The sequence below is a fragment of the Typopeltis vanoorti genome, chromosome 18, assembly GCF_054136105.1.
Source record: "Typopeltis vanoorti isolate ZY-2024b chromosome 18, IOZ_Tvanoo_1.0, whole genome shotgun sequence".
In the NCBI taxonomy this organism is placed as follows: Eukaryota; Metazoa; Arthropoda; class Arachnida; order Uropygi; family Thelyphonidae; genus Typopeltis; species Typopeltis vanoorti.
The window spans coordinates 102,209,390-102,230,622 of record NC_143566.1 but is presented as its reverse complement, the minus strand read 5'-3'; the positions used below and the strand labels follow the sequence as shown (position 1 = coordinate 102,230,622).

Below are 21,233 nucleotides of genomic sequence, written 5' to 3'. Positions count from 1 at the left end.
AACCAAAACCAGAATGTAAAAGGAGCCGAAAGAGAGAGTCTCAAGCCATGTGAGTTCGTTTTTAAACTCTTCCATAGCGCCCTCTTCCATACTCCAAGATTGTCTATGATGCTTTCCTATCTGCTGTCACCGAACGATGTCAACTCCTCGCTGAATGAGGATTGCTCTCTTCGGGGAATGCAAATTTCGAGCGCCTTCCACGAATGCCTACTCATCGTTCGTTACGTCATCTATGGTGGTCAAACCGTAACCTATGAACTTTCGTTCGCACGATAATATGTGATTTTATACATGGCATAGTTTAATATGCCAATGTAATAGCTAAATGAAACAAGCAGTGATGACAGCATAGTGATAAAAAAACACTGACCAGGCATGCAGTCAGGAATACATATCCATACTTGAAGTAGAAAAAGGCATCAAAGGCTTGAAATGTGGAAAGGCAGCAGGAGTAGATGATATTCGACCAGAAATGCTGAAGTATGGTGGTATAAAAGTCTTACAGTGGCTGCACTGCATAGTTCAGAAAGCCTGGACAGAGGGACGAATTCCCGATGATTGGAGTAGAACTCTCATAGTACCCATATATAAAAAGGGAAATAAAACTGAATGTGAGAATTACAGAGGTATTTCCCTACTGAGTGTTCCTGGCAAGATCTATGCAAGTATACTTGAGAAATGGTTGAGAAGAATTGTGAAAGAAAAGCTTGGTGAAGAACAAGCTGGATTCAGGCCAAATAGTGGCTGTCAGGAGCAGATCTTCACTTTACGACAAATAGTCGAGAAAGCATGGGAATATAACAAAGATCTGTATTTAAGTTTTTTCGATTTGGAAAAGGCATATGACAAGGTGCCAAGAGAGAAGCTATTCAATACGCTGCAGTTATATGGTGTCAATGGGGCATTATATCAAGCGATACTTAGTCTTTATTTGAGTTGTAAGTCAGCAGTTAGAATTGAAGGAAGTACAGGAAGATGGTTTAATGTTAAATCTGGTGTGAGACAAGGATGTACATTATCCCCTCTGTTATTCATTATCTATATGGATCACATTATGAAGGAAAGTGGTATTAAACCTGATATCAAAATTGGAAATGTTAATGTCAGCTCTTTGCTTTATGCGGATGATGTTATACTTCTAAATAAATCTGCTACAAGTCTGCAAGATTCTCTGACTAAATTGAATAGCTGTTGTAATAGATATGGTATGAAGGTCAGCAATAAAAAGACAAAGACAATGAAAATAGGCAGAATCATTGAAAATGTCAACTGTGTTGTGAATGGAGAACCTGTGTAACAAGTAAAACATTTCAGCTACTTAGGCACGATTTTTACTGAAGATGGTAAATTAAATATAGAAATAGACAACCGAATCAGCAAAGCTGGTATGGTGGGAAGTCAATTGAATAAATTCATATGGAATAAGAGAGAAATTAGTCGGAACACTAAATTAGCTGTATACAAGACAGTGTTCAAACCAGTTTTAACTTATGGATCTGAGAGCTGGGTCAGAAGTAAAACACTTGACCAAAGACTAGAGACCGCAGATATGAGAGTCCTGAGAAAGATTAGTGGCATGAACAGATGGCATCAATGGCAATATCATATTAAAAACGAGGATATTAGGAAAGAACTTGACATTGTCAGCATCCAGGAATGCGTTAGCAGAGCTAATCTCAGGTGGTATGGTCACTTAAATAGAATGGGAGAGGAAAGATTAGCAAAACAAGTGTTCTCTGCCAAGTTGGCAGGAAAACGACCCAGAGGAAGACCAAGATATAGGTGGATTGATACGGTACAAAGTGCCTTAGACGGTAGAAATATAAGATCTGATAATGTTGGAGTCTTGACAAGTAACAGACTGATTTGGAAGAAAATTGTAGATAGGAAGTTAGTAATGATGTAATTTTTTCATGTAGTACTGTCATATCCTGTACACCCCCTTGAGGGTACATGGCAGGAATTTGATGATGATGATGATGATAGTTTAATACTGATGTTTTTGAAAGTTTAAGATTTCCATCTATTTTAGACAATACTTTAAACATAGTACAATTTAATACTTAATTCCTTCTTCGATTTCATTTTAATTTAGGATTCAATTTCTTCCTTTATATTTTAATTCCCTTCTTAAACAAAGTTAACATCTGCATTTTCACATATTATGTCTGTTTTGCCAAGAGTACAAGTGTGCTTTTGCTTGTTATTGTTGTTCTTGTTAAATCTTGAATGGTGCAGTTCTATTCTTGATAGAACCATCATTCAAGATCTAACAAAGGTATGAACTGTAGACTAAAATACACAAATGTTATTCAAGAAAAAATGAAAGAGTTTGAGAACAGGAACCAAATCTTGGAGATAACACAGTAGCAAGCCCTGAAGAAAACACTGATTGATTCAGCCAGAGAAGCATGTGGTAAGATTGTCTGCAAGGATAGAAAAATCAGAACTCCATGGTCGACTCAGGAAGTTAAAGAGGCAGTGAAGGAAAAGAAGAAAGCATATCAAAAGTTCCTGGCAAGTGAGTCAGTTTGTGCTCTAAGAGAATACAGAGACAAATGTATGATAGTAAAACACTGTGTAAAGATTTTGGTAAGAATATAAAAAATAAATTATCAAGAAGGTGGCAAGATATTCAGGAGGTTGTTGAAGAAGCTCAGAAATGGAGGAAAGAGACTGTAAAAGGAATTAGAGATAACATGAAAACTGGAGAAAAAGATATCCTTGAAATATGGAGTAATTACTTCGAAAAATTGCTAAATGAAACAAGCAGTGAGAGCACAACAGTAAAAAACACTCAACAAGCATGCAGTCAGGAATACATATCCATGCTTGAAGTAGAAAAAGCCATCAAAGACCTGAAATGTGGAAAGCAGCAGATGATATTCGACCAGAAATACTCAGGTATGGGGGATAACTCTTACAGTGGCTGCACTGCATAGTTCAGAAGGCCTGGACAGAGGGACAAATTCCAGATCATTGGAGTAGCACTCTCATAGTACCCATATATAAAAAGGGAAATAAAACTGAATGTGAGAATTACAGAGGTATTTCTGTACTGAGTGTTCCTGGTAAGATTTATGCAAGTATATTTCAGAAATGTTTGAAAAGAATTGTGGAAGAAAAGCTTGGTGAAGAACAAGCTGGATTCAGGTCAAATAGAGGCTGTCAGGATCAGATCTTCTCTTTACCTGTTAAAATAGTTGAGAAATCATCTGGAAAAGGCATATGACAAGGTGCCAAGAGAGAAGTTATTCAATACGCTAAAGTTATATGGTGTCAATGGGGCATTATATCAAGCAATACTTGGTCTTTATTTGAGTTGTAAGTCAGCAGTTAGAATTGAAGGCAGTAGAGAAAGTTGGTTTAATGCTAAATCTGGTGTCAGACAAGGATGTACATTATCTCCTCTGTTATTCATTATCTATATGGGTCACGTTACGAAGGAAAGTGATATTAAATCTGATATCAAAATTGGAGATGTTAATATCAGCTCTTTGCTTTATGGAAACGATGTTATACTTCTAAATAAATCTGCTACAAGTCTGCAAGATTCCCTGACTAAATTGAATAACTGTTGTAAGAGATATGGCATGAAGGTCAGCAATAGCAAGACAAAGACAATGAAAATAGGCAGAAGCATTCAAAATATCAACTGCATTGTGAATGGAGAACCTATAGAACATGTTGAAACATTTCAGCTACTTTGGCACGATTTTTAGTGAAGATGGTAAGTTAAATATGGAAACAGACAACAGAATCAGCAAAGCTGGTATGGTAGGAAGTCAACTGAATAAATTTATATGGAATAAGAGAGAAATTAATCAAAACACTAAATTAGCTGTATACAAGACAGTGTTCAAACCAATTTTAACTTATGGATATGAGAGCTGAGTCAGAAGTAAAGCACTTGACCAAAGACTGGAGACTGCAGATATGAGAGTCCTGAGAAAGATTAGGGGCATGAACAGATGGCATCAATGGCAATATGATATTGTCAGCATTCAGGAATGCATTAGCATAGCTAATCTCAGGTGGTATGGTCACTTAAACAGAATGGGCGAGGAAAAATTAGCAAAACAAGCGTTCTCTACCAGGTTGGCAGCAGAAAGACCAAGATATAGGTGGATTGATATAAGATCTGATAATGTTGGAGTCTTGACAGGTAACAAACTGATTTGGAGGAAAATTGTAGATAGGAAGTTAGTAATGATATAAATTTTTCATGTAGTACTATCATAATCCTGTACACCCTTTGAGGGTACATGGCAGGAATTTGATGATGAAGATATGCATAAGAAACATCCATACTTACAGAGGAGCTGATGCAGATGATGACCATTGCATGGTAATATTTCATATTAAAAATTATTTTCAATTTCTTCAATAATTCAGAGAGGTTCTTCAGAGAGACAGCAATGGAATACTTAAGGGGATATAAATCACAAACCAATACTGAATAATAACCAAGGAGATTTAATTATCCAAGAAAAAGAAATTGTTGAGGAATTCAGACAGTATTTGAGAGACTGCTAAACAAACCACTATCACCATCAGATGAAAACCTTACAGAGGTACAACGTTTAGAAGAAAAATTTTAAGAACCCATAACTGACGAACAATCTCTGAAGTTGATAACATTATTAAAGCACTAAAAATAATAACGCAATGGTGAAAATAAAATTGTAGAATTTCTTTTTAATGAAGAAAACCTTCACTAATTGAGATTTATGAACTCATCAAGCAAACATGGGAAAAAAAAATCCCAGTTGAATGTAAACAGTCATACTGTGTCCTGTTTTTTTAGAAAAGGAGATCCCACAAGTAACTATAGAGATATCTCCCCTCTTGAACACTTGCTACAAAATATCTACACTGATCTGAAAAATAATGTATATATTTCAAACATTACAGGAGACTGCAACTTCTGCAAGGGAAAGTTGACAACTGATTATTATGTTTTCATGCTCTGACAATTGTTAGAAAAACATTATGAATTTGATAAAGAATGACAATTGGTATTTGTGGACTATAAACAAGCACATGAACATCACATATCAGAACACACTATGGGATGCAAAGAGACCTTTTAAATACCACAAAAGAAAAATATACAAGATTCAACTATATAAATGCTATATCTTCTGAAAGGTATGTTGTATATTTTCTACAGGAACATTAATCAAGTTTTGAAATAAAATCTGAACTTTGTCAAGGAGATGCTCTTTCACCAACCTTGTTCAACCTAGGCATTTGAAAAGTCCTTAAACACCCAAATGAACAAAGGAGGGGAACTGAATGGGAAGAATATTCTATTGGCTTATGCTGATGACATTGTTATTCTTGGAGACTCTTGTCAGGTTGTTGATAATTATATCTTTGAGCAAGTGGAGTGGATAATTTTAATTATCTAGGAGTCGATATCAACACCTACAATGATATGCCTCAAGAGATCAATCATAGATATTTTTCAATTTTGCAACTTCCAAAATCAGGAATATTATCAAGAAAATGGAAAGAAAGACTATTTAAGCTATCCAGAATGAATATTAACTTACAGTTGTGAAACAGTCAACAACAAACAGAGATAATAAAAAAACATATTGCATCTGAAAGAAAAGTACTGAGAAAAATTTTTAGATAATCATATAATCAAAATATTGGACTTTATGAATGAAGATATGAGAAACCACAAAACCTGTTTCAAAGGCCCAACATTCTATCATTTATAATGAAGTAAGATAACTGAGTGGTCATATTTGGAAACCAGATGACTAGTTAATCAAATAAGTGCTTACAAATAAGATTAACAAGAAAAGAACCACAAAAAGGCCTAATCACAATGGATGGATGTGGTATGAAAGACCTAAAACAGTTGGATGAATACTTTACGCCAGATACAGTGTATCACAGAGACAGATGAAGAAACCCAGTGATGGTAGCATTAGATCTAAATGGTCTATTAAACTGTTGAGGAGGGGATCACCAAGGTCTAGTTCTTGTTTACAATCTCCTTCACCCTATCTACAACAATATTTCTATACTCGAGCCTACAGTTCACATCTAAATCCTTGACTAATAATTATAAAATTTTGTAAATTATTTTGTACTATTGTTAAACATTTTTGGACACCAAGTTCACCAAGTGGACACCAAGTTCAGGACGAGTCTCAGCTAATTAGCAAGTGCCAGGTTGCATATAGGGAAAAGGCCCTCAGATATGATTAGCTATGAATATTCAATATGCAGTCACAGGCAAAGGTGATAGTATTATCAGGTTGCAGTGGGCAGTGCTGCTGGATGGTGTATGGGGTTGTTCTATAAAATGCAAGAGAAAACTGCTTATGATGATTTAACCATTCAGTTGTGTCCGACTCTTGATGACTTTGTAGGCAAGTGTTCTCCATGTTGTCCTGTCAAGCACTGCTTCTTTCAGTTGTTTCATGTTCATGTTGGTATCTGCTTGAATGGTGTCAAGCCATCTTGTTCTTTGTTAGTTTCCTTCTTCTGGTTTCACTGACCATTCCCAACATCACAGACTTCTCTAGTGAGTTGGCATGCATGACGTGGCCAAAGTAAGTTAATCATTATCCAGTGATTTTAACTTCCAGTGATGTTGGTTTTATTATTATAACATGGGCACCTCCATGGAGTCTGAAGACTAATCATGGGAGACCCAATCTATCATACCTCTCCTTGAACCCATTAACAGAAAAAGCACTCAACTGGCTCTAGCAACCCATTCACCACTCCCCAAGCAAAAAATCTAGTCCTCACACCTATACGGACTACACCTTTATTCAAATTCCAGGGATGACCCTTGTTCTGGTCCCTCTAGTCAAATGCTGAAACATTTCCCCTGCATCTATCCTATAAAATCCTTCATCATCAAATTCCTGACGTACTCTCAAGGGATGTACAGGATATGACAGTACTACATGAAAAATTTACATCATTACTAACTTCCTATCTACAATTTTCCTCTAAATCAGTCTGTTACTTGTCAAGACTACAACATTATCAGATCTTATATTTCTATCATCTAAGGCACTTTGTACCGTATCAATCCACCTATATCTTGGTCTTCCTCTGGGTCGTTTTCCTGCCAACCTGGTAGAGAACACTTGTTTTGCTAATCTTTCCTCGCCCACTCTGTTTAAGTGACCACCTGAGATTAGCTCTGCTAACGCATTCCTGGATGCGGATAATGTCAAGTTCTTTCCTAATATCATCGTTTTTAATATGATATTGCCATTGATGCCATCTGTTCATGCCTCTAATCTTTCTTAGGACTCTCATATCTGCAGTCTCTAGTCTTTGGTCAAGTGTTTTACTTCTGACCCAGCTCTCAGATCCATAAGTTAAAACTGGTTTGAACTCTGTCTTGTATACAGCTAATTTAGTATTCTGACTAATTTCTCTCTTATTTCATATAAATTTATTCAATTGACTTCCTACCATACCAGCTTTGTTGATTCTGTTGTCTATTTCTATATTTAATTTACAATCTTCACTAAAAATCGTGCTAAACTAGCTGAAATGTTTTACTTGTTACACAGGTTCTCCATTCACAACACAGTTGACATTTTCAACGATTCTGCCCAATTTCAATGTCTTTGTCTTTTTATTGCTGACCTTCATACCATATCTATTGCAATAGCAATTCATTTTAGTCAGAGAATCTTGCAGACTTGTAGCGGATTTATTTAGAAGTATAACATCATCCGCATAAAGCAAAGAGCTGACATTAACATCTCCAATTTTGATATCAGGTTTAATACTACTTTCCTTCATAATGTGATCCATATAGATAATGAATAACAGAGGGGATAATGTACATCCTTGTCTCACACCAGATTTAACATTAAACCATCTTCCTGTACTTCCTTCAATTCTAACTGCTGATCTACAACTCAAATAAAGACCAAGTATTGCTTGATATAATGCCCCATTGACACCATATAACTGTAGCGTATTGAATAGCTTCTCTCTTGGCACCTTGTCATATGCCTTTTCCAAATTGACAAAACTTAAATACAGATCTTTGTTATACTCCCATGATTTCTCCACTATTTGTTGTAAAGTGAAGATTGATCCTGACAGCCTCTATTTGACCTGAATCCAGCTTGTTCTTCACCAAGCTTTTCTTCCACAATTCTTCTCAACCATTTCTCAAGTATACTTGCATACATCTCACCAGGAACACTCAGTAGGGAAATACATCTGAAATTCTCACATTCAGTTTTATTTCCTTTTTTATATATGGGTACTATGAGAGCTCTACTCCAATCATCAGGATATCGTCCCTCTGTCCAGACATTGTGAACTATGCAGTGCAGCCACTGTAAGACTTTTATACCACCATACTTCAGCATTTCTGGTCGAATATCATCTTCTTCTGCTATTTCAAGCCTTTGATGGCTTTTTCTACTTACTTTAAGTATGGATATGTATTCCTGACTGTATGCCTGTTGAGTGTTTTTTTTACCACTGTGCATCACTGCTTGTTTCATTTAGCAATTTTTGAAGTAATTACTCTATACTTCGAGGATATCTTTTTCTCCCATTTTCATGTCACCTATATCATCTCTTAGTCCTTTTACAGCACTCTTTCCTCCAGTCCTAAGCTTCTTCAACAACCTCCAGAATATTTTGCCACCTTTTTGATATTTATTTTCTATGTTCTTGCCAAAGTCCTCCCATGACTTTTGTTTAACTAGTTTTACACAGTGTTTAGCCTTCTTACATTTGTCTCTGTATTCTCTAAGAGCACAAGCTGACTTATTTCCCAGTAACTTTTGATATGCTTTCTTCTTTTCCTTCAGTGCTTCTTTAACTTCCTGTGTCCACCATGGAGTTCCAATTTTTCTATCCTTGCAGACAACTTCATCACATACTTCTCTAGATGAATCAATCAGGGTTTTCTTCAAGGCTTTCCACTGAATCACCAAGGTTTGGTTCCTGTTCTCAAACTCTTTCATTTTTTCTTCAATAATCTTTGTATATTTTAGTCTACAGTTCATATCTGAGATCTACTGAACTTTTATTCGTTTTAAAACTTTTTTACATGTTATTCTTTTCAATATGAAATTCAATTTTATCCTGCTCAAGACTAAATAGTGAGCACTTCCAATTTCAAATCCTCTGTACACTCTGGTGTCCTGCACCAGGGAGAAACCATCACTATCAACAATAACATAGTCAATGAGACCTTTCTTATTCCTTGCCTCTTCTCTCCATGTGAATTTGTGCACATTTTTATGTTGGAACATGGTGTTAGTAATAACTAGTCCATGTCCTGAGCATAAATCCAACAGATATTTGCCATTATTATTAGCGTTGCTCTTTTCTCCAAATTTTCCCAAAATATTTTTGTATGTCTGACAATCATTTCCTACTCTGTTATTTAGATCCCCAACAAGGACCAACTTTTCCTTTTTCATTGTGTCAGTTGCTTTTTCTAAAGCCTCAAAAATTCTTCCACTTCTACCTTAGTAGAACCTTCTGTGGGACCATAAGCACAAATAAGTCTCATTGTCCAGTTCTCCATTCTCATATTTGCCCACATCACTCTACTTGAGACTGCCTGCCATTCAAGAAGATTAGCCTCGTATTTTGTGGTGAATACTATGGCTGCTCCTTCTTTTCCTTGATTGTCATTGCGTGAATATAACATTTTGTATTTATTGCTCAGAAAGATTTCACCAGTTTTTGTCTTTTTGTTTCAGTCACCCCTATTATGTCGATCTGGTACTTATCTAATTCCTCAGCCAGCTCCATTTCTTTGCCATTCAGGCTTCTTATGTTGATAGTAGCGATCTTTAACTCTGATGATATTGAGTTGGGGTGTGTTTTCAGATTTGTTCCAGTAGCTGACTTTTCGCTGGTCGCCCTGGTTCCCTGGCAAAAACAATGGGGCCTTGTTTAACCAGCGACATCCCAGCGGGCATGAAATTTTGCAATGTTGTACCATCATTTTGTATATTGGTTTAAGCCAATAAGAATAAAATTTGGTCAGCTAAATCCCAAATTGCCAGCCCATCCTCATTTGTTCAGTATCCAGGTAGATACCCAACAGGGTGTACCACGAGAAGGTGAGGATTGGACATTAGGTCAGAAGCTCTGGTTGGTTCTTCGGATTCCTTTAAAGGCTATGTGGAGGTCTCCTCTCAGTTACACAGCTTTGACCCTTAAGCACCCCAAAAATGCTACTTTAATGCATCTAATAAATGACTACCAATTATTCATGCAAAAGAAAGTTACTTTAAAGCACTAGATTAAAGGAATAATTGAAATTTAATTTACTGTTTGCAAACATATACTCTGAGAAAACTATCTGATTAAAAGAATAAATTTCAACAAAATAGTGTTTATATGCTGGAAAGTGGCAAAATGAATGTGTTTTTGGAAAGTACAATTTGTTTTAAACCATCTACCCATTATTAAACTTAAACAAATGCAGTAAATAAGTCATGAGATTAGCAAAAAAACTGCTAGGTTTGCTTCTTTCAGCAGCAATATTTTATCCAACTTTAATATACACTGGTGTTGAAAAGCTAAGGATGAACTACATTTTTACATATATGTGAAAAAATTTCATGAATACAGCCAAATGTGGACATAAATTTACTGCCAGCAGTCTAATAAATTATATTACACAAAGAATGTGTTATAAATTTCATACAAATTAAATTGCGATACATTTTTTGGCAAAAGTTACAAATTTCCTAAAAACTTAGTTAAGAAGTAACGTATAGTGCTTACAGATAACTATGCAGAGAGATCTTTCATTAATAACTTAACACATATAAAACCAACAGTAATAACTTTAATGAATTATAGGTACAAATATTTCGTACTGAAAGTAACAGTACATCATCAGTGTAGAACAAACAGTTAAAGGAATGGAACAAAGTACAGAACAGTCAGTGAATTACTAATTAAATTGTTGCCGCATGCCAGAAGATCAATATTAATAAAATATTATTAAATAATTCTTAAAAACTATTTCATTGATGGTTGCATAAGATGAGAATCTCCCTAACTTTTGGAAGAGAGAGACAGTCATTTTGATTCAAATTTGGCCGATGTAAAAGGGCTTTGCAACTTTCTTTAAAAAGGCATTCATATTTAAACATGCATCTTGGAGTATTTCATCGTAGAGGAGTCAGTTTTAATGCTAGAGGGATAGGACTGGTTCGAAGTCTGGAGGTACAAGAGGAGAGTGTGTTTCAGATACTGAGTACTCTGGATGTCAGTAAAGCTGTGGGACTGGATGGTATTTCACCACGAGTTTTGAGAGAATGTGCTAGGGAATTGACAGTGCTTTTAACGTGGCTTTTCAATGAAAGTCTGGCTTTGGCAAAGGTGCCCAGGGAATGGAAGGAAGGTAAGATAGTGCCATTGCATAAGGGTGGTAACAGACTGGAAGTGTCTAATTATAGGCCAGTCTGTGTGTCATCAGTAGTTAAAATCTTGGAGAAAGTAGTGAGGGACCGTATACAGCATTGGGCAGATGAGGGTAATGTTATCTGTGAGAATCAACATGGATTTGTGAAAGGATGCTCTTGTTTTAGCAATATGCTAGCCTTTTATAATAAAGTTTCAAGAACATTAGATGAGGGAAAGGCATATACTGCAATTTTCTTAGACTTGGCGAAGGCATTTGACAGGGTGCCACATGACAAGCTGATATTTAAGTTGCAGCACATGGGTCTGGATGTCAGATTGGTCAACTGGATTCAGGATTGGCTGTCTGATAGGTATCAGAGAGTTGTGTATGGTGGAGCAGTTTCCAGGAGGCAGAGGGTTACAAGTGGGGTCTCACAGGGCTCAGTACTAGGACCTATATTGTTTAACCTTTATATCAATAACATAGCCAGTGGATTGCAGGGGGATATTCAGTTGTTTGCAGATGATGCGAAGCTGGGAAGGATTATTAGTAATAGTGCAGATGTGGTAGCCCTGCAAGAGGATTTAAATAAGCTAGATAGATGGGCAAATGAATGGGGGTGTCAGTTTAATGCAGCAAAATGTAAGGTCTTGAGGTTTGGGAAGCATCGATGGGATGCTGCATACTCTATGGGAGGAGTTATACTGGAGGAAGTAGGGGAGACAAGAGATCTGGGTTGATGATTGATAGAAACCTGAAGTTTAGGGGACATATTGCAAAGGTGGTGAAGGTAACACAGAGGATTGCTGCTATTATGAGAAGGACACTGACCTGCAGAGATAAGAGGGTTATCATTCCGTTGTATAAGTCTCTGATCAGACCACACTTGGACTATTGTTCTCAGATTTGGTCCCCAGGATTTGAAGGAGATAAATTAACTGTGGAAAGGATACAAAGACGGATGACAAAGATGGTTTCAGGACTGTACAAGGATAGTTATGAGGATCGGCTGAGAGAATGTGGACTGCAGAGTTTGGTGGATAGAAGAAGGAGAGGTGATATGATTGAGACTTGGTTGAACAGCGGGAAGGAGTGATGATAAGAGGCCATCCCTGGAAGTTACGAAACTTCCAGAGTCTTGACAGACTTTATGTCTTAGGAAGGACCTCCTTCGATGAGTCTTTTGACTCCTTGGAGGCCTGAATAATACTAATAATAATCTGTGGGGAAGACGAGCTTTATCCCACTGGATATTATGTTTAGTGTCAATGCTATGTTGTGCTAGATTTCATAAGGTTTCATGTATTTGATATAATACTGATGTTCTTTCATTCTTTTTTCCACAGAACAGCCTGTTTGTCCAAAGTATGATAAATTACATTCACATGGTATCTGGTAAACCAGCTAATGATAGAGGTGCCAGTTTATCTTTTGTAGATGGGAACAAGTGAGAAATTTTTTTTGATAGGAAAATATGTGGGAATAAGATGATACTTCTTCAAAATTCAGCCAATAGATTCTGAGATTAAAAGTCAGCTCATCACACCTCTCAAAAAATCGGCATTATCAAATCTTTAATTAATAGAGCACATAAAGTGTGCTCCTCCCCATTAAGCTTACAACAAGAACTTTTCACTATAAAAAAGTTAATAGAATCTAATGATTACAACCCTAATCAAATCCAGCAGATAATTGACTCCTATGTTCCAACACCTCAGGATTCTTCTTCAGACCACAGAGTTCCAATCACTCATATTTCAGGCATCTCAGAACCTACTGGCAGAATTTTCAATCATCTTATTCCCACATATTTTCCTATCAAAAAATTTCTCACTTGTTGCCATCTACAAAAGACAAATTGGCACCTCTATCATTAGCTGGTGTTTACCAGATACCATGTGAATGTAATTAATCATACTTTGGACAAACAGGCCGTTCTGTGGAAAAAAGAATGAAAGAACATCAGTATTATATCAAATACATGAAACCTAACACAACGTAGCATTGACACTAAACATAATATCCAGTGGGATAAAGCTTGTCTTCTCCACAGGTGAAGGTTTAAATATGAACGCCTTTCTAAAGAAAGTTGTGAAGCCCTTTTACATCGGTCGAATTTGAATCGAAATGACCGTCTCTCTCTCTCTCTCTCCCAAAAGTTTGGGAGATTCTCATCTTATGCAACCATCAATGAAATAGTTTTTAAGAATTATTTAATAATATTTTATTAATATTAATCTTCTGGATGTGGCAACAATTTAATTGGTAATCCACCGACTGTTCTGCACTTTGTATTCCATTCCTTTAACTATTTGTTCTACACTGATGATGTACTGTTACTTTCAGTACGAAATATTTGTACCTTTAATTCATTAAAGTTATTACTCTTGGTTTTATATGTGTTAAGTTATTAATTTTAATTATGCCACAAGTACCTCTAAAGATTAGAGATCTTTCAGTATGAAATATGTTCACCCTGAACTGTGATGCAGCTCTCATACGACGTTATGAGAGCTGCATCACAGTTCAGGGATGCATAGAACATGTTTAGGATGCATCACCATGCTTAGCACCAAGTGAATCAGAAGTTCTTGAGGAAAACTGGCCCATTCCCCCCCCCCCCCCCTTCAGAGCAAGGATAAGGCCTTTTTTTTTTTTCGTTTTCTGGAGGGGAATTTCGAGCAGCAATGCATCTCACTGTTGCATCCTAAACATGTTCTATGGGGTTGGGATCTGGGGAGAATGCTGGCCACTCAATTCGATTAATATCCTTTTCTCCAGAAGTATCTAGACTGCTTGTGTAGGATGTGGTGTGGCATTGTCATCAATAAAAATGAATTCTTCACCTACAGCACCACGAGACAATCGAATATTATGTATGTTGAAGACTTTGGTGCATCATTATGCATAATGCCTACCCACACCATGATCCCAGCATTGCCATATCTATCCCTTTCAAGAACATACTCACAATGGTAAGCAGTACCACTTTCATGCAAGATCAAGTGTTGTCTAGAATCAAAGTAAAGGCTAAAACGACTCATCTGTAAAGAATACATTAGGCCATTGGTGTTTTGTCCAATTTTTATGGATACAAAACCACTGAAAACTTGCTCTATGATGAGCTGCAAACACAGACCACAAGCTTTCGAGCATATAGGCCTACTTGTCACAGATGTCTTGGCAGAGTTTGTCAAGATATCCACATACCTGTGCTTGAATGAAGCAGACTTATAAGCTGACCTGCTATGTTGCATTGATTATGTTTTGCTGATATAACCAAAAATCTGTCTTCATGCTCCAAGGTAGAGTAAGAACGGCCTCTTAGCAAATGCCTGGAATGTCTGGTTTTTGAAACACTGCCCAAAGCCTGGATACAATGCTATGTGAGATCTCAAACTTTCTGGCAATATTATAGCTTTCCAATAATTCTTCCAGACATGAAATCATCTAGACGATTCCTTTGAGATATAACAAGACATCCAAAGTTTGCAACTTTATTCCTTCATGAAAAGAGCTTCCTTCAAACACAATTTGCTTAGCGCAGTCTTTTGCCTTTTATCCTGTTGAGTGTTATCCCGTGATCCTTTTGCATGCTATTCGAAAATTTGAATGTGTACCTGCTTTCTACTCAAAATCATCAGTTATACAAATTGCCACAATCTGATTTATCTGAATTTGTGGTTGTAATCCTGAGAAATAGCATTTGTCCTTAGATTTTGGACACCAGTGTAGTATAAGAACATATAAAATTAACATAGCAGGATACTTACTGTTCCAGTCACTATTGATACATGTAACAAAATGGCTTACAGCAAGAAGGAAAGCATGAGATGATATCACAGCAATATAGAACTGAAAAAAAAAAAACAAAAAAAAACACAAATTTAAAAAAAGAAAGTTATTTTCTTCTATTTATTTCAAACTCGTGCGCGTGTATGCATTTCTTGATTGCCCATTTTAGAGGCAATAAAATGAAATCTTTTTTATTTTTCTGATAAATCTAAAATGAGTTTCTTCTCTTCATATTTAGTTTTAGCTCTTCATTTTCAGGGACACAGTAAACAAAAACTAGCATATGTGAAACAAACAAGTATTATATTTCTAAAATTTGACAGCAATCAAGAGATTTTTTTTTCATCCTAATTTCATCCTGATTTCAAGAGTCATCCTAATTGTTTTTAAGGTTGCTTTCATATGAAGCAGGCATATTACCACAGAATATAGAAATCTTTTAAACGAAGTTACTCTCTTCACTCAAGTTTTGTCAGCATCTTTATCTAGAATGCTCAAAGAATGAGAAAGCCTAATTTTTAATAAAACAGAGAACAATCTATTAATAAAAGAATAGATTATTACTATACAGGTATCTATCTCCATGAAGTCAGAAGTCTCATCACACAATAACCCAGTATTCAGGCAATACCTTCCTACTGCTTCTTCTCATTCACTGGCAAAGCACTCACAACCACCTCTGCCAACCCATTCCACCAATTCACTACCCTCCAAGCACAAATTATAGTCCTAACAACCTTGCCAATCACGCTGACACAATTTCCATGGGTGACCCTTCGTTCTCTTTATTCCTGCTATGCTGAAAAATCTTCATTGTCAATCCTATAAAACCCCTTTAATAACTTGTATGCTTCTCTTGTGTCACTCTTTTTTGCCTAACAGCTAGTTTTTGAAGCCTACAAACCTTCAATTTATTCTCATAGGGTACATTCCACAGATCTACCACAATCTTCATCACTTGCCTCTGGATCTTCTCCACTACGTCTTCATTCTCATGGGATCTGCAAACAGTAGTAAAGATGTGGCCTTATTAAAGCCTTCTAAAGGGAACAACTCCTTTATCCTGGCTTGGGTGTTCAACATTCACATAATCTGATATGCTGTTTTGGCAACCTTTGCAATATGCCCTCTAAACTTCAACTCCCTGTCCACAATTAGTCCCTGGCCTCATCAGTTTCCGCAGCTCAGTTCCATCAATACAGTACACAGTCTGTGATATCTTCTTTCCAAAGTGCATCACCTTACACTTGGCAACATTAAACTGGCAGCCATTTACCTTTGCCCATACTGCTAATCTAAGTCATCCTTCATTTATTATTGCACTTCCCAGTTTTGCATCATCAACAAACAACTGAATATTTCCTGTCAAATAATTTCCTTTATCATTGATACACAAATTAAACAACAAAGAACCAAGTACAGAATTCTGTGGTGCACCACATCTTTGTACTACTACTTCTGGATTCTTCCAGTTTCTGTCCAACAGGTTGATTGATGGATAGAAACTATTCTGTCCATCAGTCATCCTCTAAATTCAAATTACCAGATTCATATCCATCCTCATTTGTTCCAATTTATGCAGCAGAGTTCTATCTGCAATCCTGTCAAAAGCCTTTGCAAAGACTAGTACTGAGTAGTCATTTCCCTTATCTAACTGCATTATATCAATATCATTATAAGCCAATTTCAAAAAGTGAAATTGGACAATGGAATTTATTTTTTGCCTACAGTCCCCCCCTAAAAGGATGTGTGTTAGCAGTAAAGAAAAGGAATTCTTTGAGTTACAGTCAAAGAAAAACCAATTCTTGTTGAAGACCTAAACTGCAGTGTAGAAGAGGTCAGCCTCAGGGCAAGACTAGTCACTGCTAATGACATGAAGATGTGCATAAATTCATGCATCAAAGAAAAACAAGCAGAGCCTTACTTCAATTGAAGATATGCATTTGGCTTCTTTCAATTTTTAGATGGACATTTCTGTGAACAAACATTTTCTAACATGAAATTTATTAAAAATAAGTTGAGAAACTAGTCTTTCAGCATGCATGATTTAAAAAAGTGGCATATTCATTGAATATTGATGAATATTCGCAGTGCTTCAAGTTGCAGCCAATCTTGTAGTAACTTTATTAACAGAAACTACTTTGTTATTTTATTTATGATATATAATTGTTTTAATTAATCTGTTTTGTTCAAACTTTATCACAAAAGAAAAATTTCACTATTTCTATTACTGTGGCCTTTTTTCAGGTGAGGCTCTCAATATTCTCAATATTCAACTGAATGAGATTTTTGCCAAGATGGCTCTTCAGCAAAAAATGAAGATTACAACCTTTTCTGGGCAAGATTCATATTGCTTACACATTTTTCTTAAGGTTCTGGCATATGCATTTTTATTTATTTAATATATATATATATTTTAACAGATATTGAAATGGTCACTGTTTTATCAGAATTAGCATCAGTAATTACCTTCATCCCACTCCACTCAGTTCTAAATCTGTTGAAGCATGTATAGTGATTAGCAATTTACACTTCAAATGCAAACTGACAGAACAAATATTTCTTGTTCTTGGTTCATTTCTCTACTGCTGTGCAAGCTTACATGCTGATTATCACTAATACTGTTCCTTTTAGGAAGGAGATGACAATGAAGAGGATATAATCACTAAAATAATTTAACTATACAAATAAATAACGGAAAAACTCACGTAGAAATATTATTTAATAGTACAATTTTCGCCTGTGTGTCACAGGCATCTTCAGTACAATTAGGCACAAAAATTAAACACTAACTGACAATTCCAAAAAGCGCCACCTAAGTAGCTGGTGTAAGATAACTAAAAAGGTCAATAACTTTCCTAAAAAAAAAAAAAAAAAAAAAAAAAAAAAAAAAATTAATACAATAAAAAGTTAGGAAAGATTAGCTGATTTGTAAAGTACTATCTCCCATAAAGGGGATAGACGTAAGCCGTCGGATCTGTTTAAGTTAGGAGAATGAAGTAGAGTTTCACATGCTTCTTTATAAAGGCGTTCCATGAGAAACTGACTTTTGTGAAGAACTCTTGTCTTTCTCCAATGAACTCTGTGTCTAGTGAAGATGGCATGTTCTGCAAGTCCAGACTTTTCAGGTTTAAAATATTCAATATAAGATTGGTGTTCTTCTAGCCGAATGGAGGCAGATCTTCCCGTTTGTCCGAAATAACATAATCCACAAGAGCACGGAATCTGGTAGACACCTGGATGATTAAGATGTGGAAGCTTGTCCTTTGGAGAAGCGAGAAAGGTGGAGATTTTTCTAAACGGTCGAAAGGCAACAAAAATATTCAGTGGTTTTAAAATTTTTGCTATACGTTCACTGATGCCTTGTATATAAGGGATGGTAATGCGTGTTATTTCCTTTGTGTTTGAAGAGGGAGACATATTAAATCTACTCAAAGTTCTTTTAATGAAGCAATTCTTATAGCCATTAGATAGAAAGGAAGAAGTTATATATCGTATTTCTTTCTGTAAAAGATCGTCTGTAGAACAAAAGGAGTGGGCCCGATGAACCAGTGTTTTAATAGTTCCTGCCTTTTGACTGGGATGGTGATGAGATTCCGCATGGATATAGTGGCCTGTATGAGTCTTCTTTCTATAAACTGAGAAATGTAGGTTACCATCTGGTTGGCGAAGAATTAGAAGATCTAAAAAGGCTAACTGCTTATTTGATTCTACTTCTAGGGTAAACTTGATCCTAGGATGAAATGCGTTTAACTTATTGAGAAATTGTTGAAGTTCATCAGAAGAGCCATTCCATACAGCAAAAATGTCATCGACATATCTGAACCAATGAGTAGGTCTGGGAGAAATATTGTCAAAGATACGTTGTTCAAAATGTTCCATAAAGAAATTAGAGATAGCAGGAGAGAGAGGATTACCCATTGCTGTTCCTTCAATTTGTTGATACAACTTATTTTTAAAAGAAAAATAACCAGAATTTATTACAAAATCAAATAAGTTTACAATGTCTGAAGGAAATTCCTGTTGTAGTAATTCAATACTTTCCGAAAGAGGCACATTTGTAAATAAAGAAACAACATCTAAACTGATCATGATATCAGAAACGTCCAAATGAAGATCTGAAATTTTATTTTTAAAATCCAAAGTATTTTTTATATAAGTATCAGACTGTGAACGTTTTGTTTTATCAAAAGGATATGATTTCGCTGTTACGCCGAATAAGGTGCCTATTATGGATTTTTTTCATAACATAGACAGGGGTATTCGATCCTTACCCCAAAAAACAGCCAACAGATTACGTTTTGAATGTGCACAAATTCTTTTTCATGCCAAGCCTCCTCGTCCTAATCTTTCTTACTCTGAATTTAAAGCATTGAAATCACTGAAGAATAACAATAATTTAATAATTATGAAAGCTGATAAGGGGAAGGCTGTAGTGATTCAAGATAGGAAGGAATATGAGAGAAAAATGTCTCTTTTACTTCGCGACTATTCAACTTATAGGCCTCTTACATCGGATCCTACCCGGAGTCAATTGAAGAGACTTAATTCTCTTATAGATAATGTATCTACATGGAATGAAGATCAAAAGAAAAAACTTAAAACCTTCTTCGGTCGTCCACCTAGATTGTATGGTCTTCCAAAAGTTCATAAACCAGGCATTCCGTTAAGACCAGTCGTAGATTGTATAGGTTGCCCAACTTACGAAATCTCAAAATTTTTATCTAATTTACTCTCCTCTTCAACTAGAAGAACTGATACTTATATAAAAAATACTTTGGATTTTAAAAATAAAATTTCAGATCTTCATTTGGACGTTTCTGATATCATGATCAGTTTAGATGTTGTTTCTTTATTTACAAATGTGCCTCTTTCGGAAAGTATTGAATTACTACAACAGGAATTTCCTTCAGACATTGTAAACTTATTTGATTTTGTAATAAATTCTGGTTATTTTTCTTTTAAAAATAAGTTGTATCAACAAATTGAAGGAACAGCAATGGGTAATCCTCTCTCTCCTGCTATCTCTAATTTCTTTATGGAACATTTTGAACAACGTATCTTTGACAATATTTCTCCCAGACCTACTCATTGGTTCAGATATGTCGATGACATTTTTGCTGTATGGAATGGCTCTTCTGATGAACTTCAACAATTTCTCAATAAGTTAAACGCATTTCATCCTAGGATCAAGTTTACCCTAGAAGTAGAATCAAATAAGCAGTTAGCCTTTTTAGATCTTCTAATTCTTCGCCAACCAGATGGTAACCTACATTTCTCAGTTTATAGAAAGAAGACTCATACAGGCCACTATATCCATGCGGAATCTCATCACCATCCCAGTCAAAAGGCAGGAACTATTAAAACACTGGTTCATCGGGCCCACTCCTTTTGTTCTACAGACGATCTTTTACAGAAAGAAATACGATATATAACTTCTTCCTTTCTATCTAATGGCTATAAGAATTGCTTCATTAAAAGAACTTTGAGTAGATTTAATATGTCTCCCTCTTCAAACACAGAGGAAATAACGCGCATTACCATCCCTTATATACAAGGCATCAGTGAACGTATAGCAAAAATTTTAAAACCACTGACAAACGGGAAGATCTGCCTCCATTCGGCTAGAAGAACACCAATCTTATATTGAATACTTTAAACCTGAAAAGTCTGGACTTGCAGAACATGCCATCTTCACTAGACACAGAGTTCATTGGAGAAAGACAAGAGTTCTTCACAAAAGTCAGTTTCTCATGGAACGCCTTTATAAAGAAGCATGTGAAACTCTACTTCATTCTCCTAACTTGAACAGATCCGACGGCTTACGTCTATCCCCTTTATGGGAGATAGTACTTTACAAATCAGCTAATCTTTCCTAACTTTTTATTGTATTAAATTTTTTTTATTTTTTATTTTTTTTTAAATTTTTTTTTTAGGAAAGTTATTGACCTTTTTAGTTATCTTACACCAGCTACTTAGGTGGCGCTTTTTGGAATTGTCAGCTAGTGTTTAATTTTTGTGCCTAATTGTACTGAAGATGCCTGTG

At 35.8% G+C, this 21,233-nt stretch overlaps 1 protein-coding gene across 3 annotated transcripts in view; it reads right to left on the bottom strand.

Moving 5' to 3' along the window:
- LOC150096993 (palmitoyltransferase ZDHHC3) overlaps positions 1 to 21,233 on the bottom strand; it is a 150,982-nt gene that overhangs the window by 32,642 nt on the left and 97,107 nt on the right. For all 3 annotated transcript variants that reach the window (XM_090408219.1, XM_090408216.1, XM_090408217.1), the window contains one exon: positions 15,166 to 15,247. In XM_090408219.1, the coding sequence (XP_090264345.1) occupies positions 15,166 to 15,247 (82 nt within the window). The remainder of the gene's footprint in view (positions 1 to 15,165; positions 15,248 to 21,233) is intronic.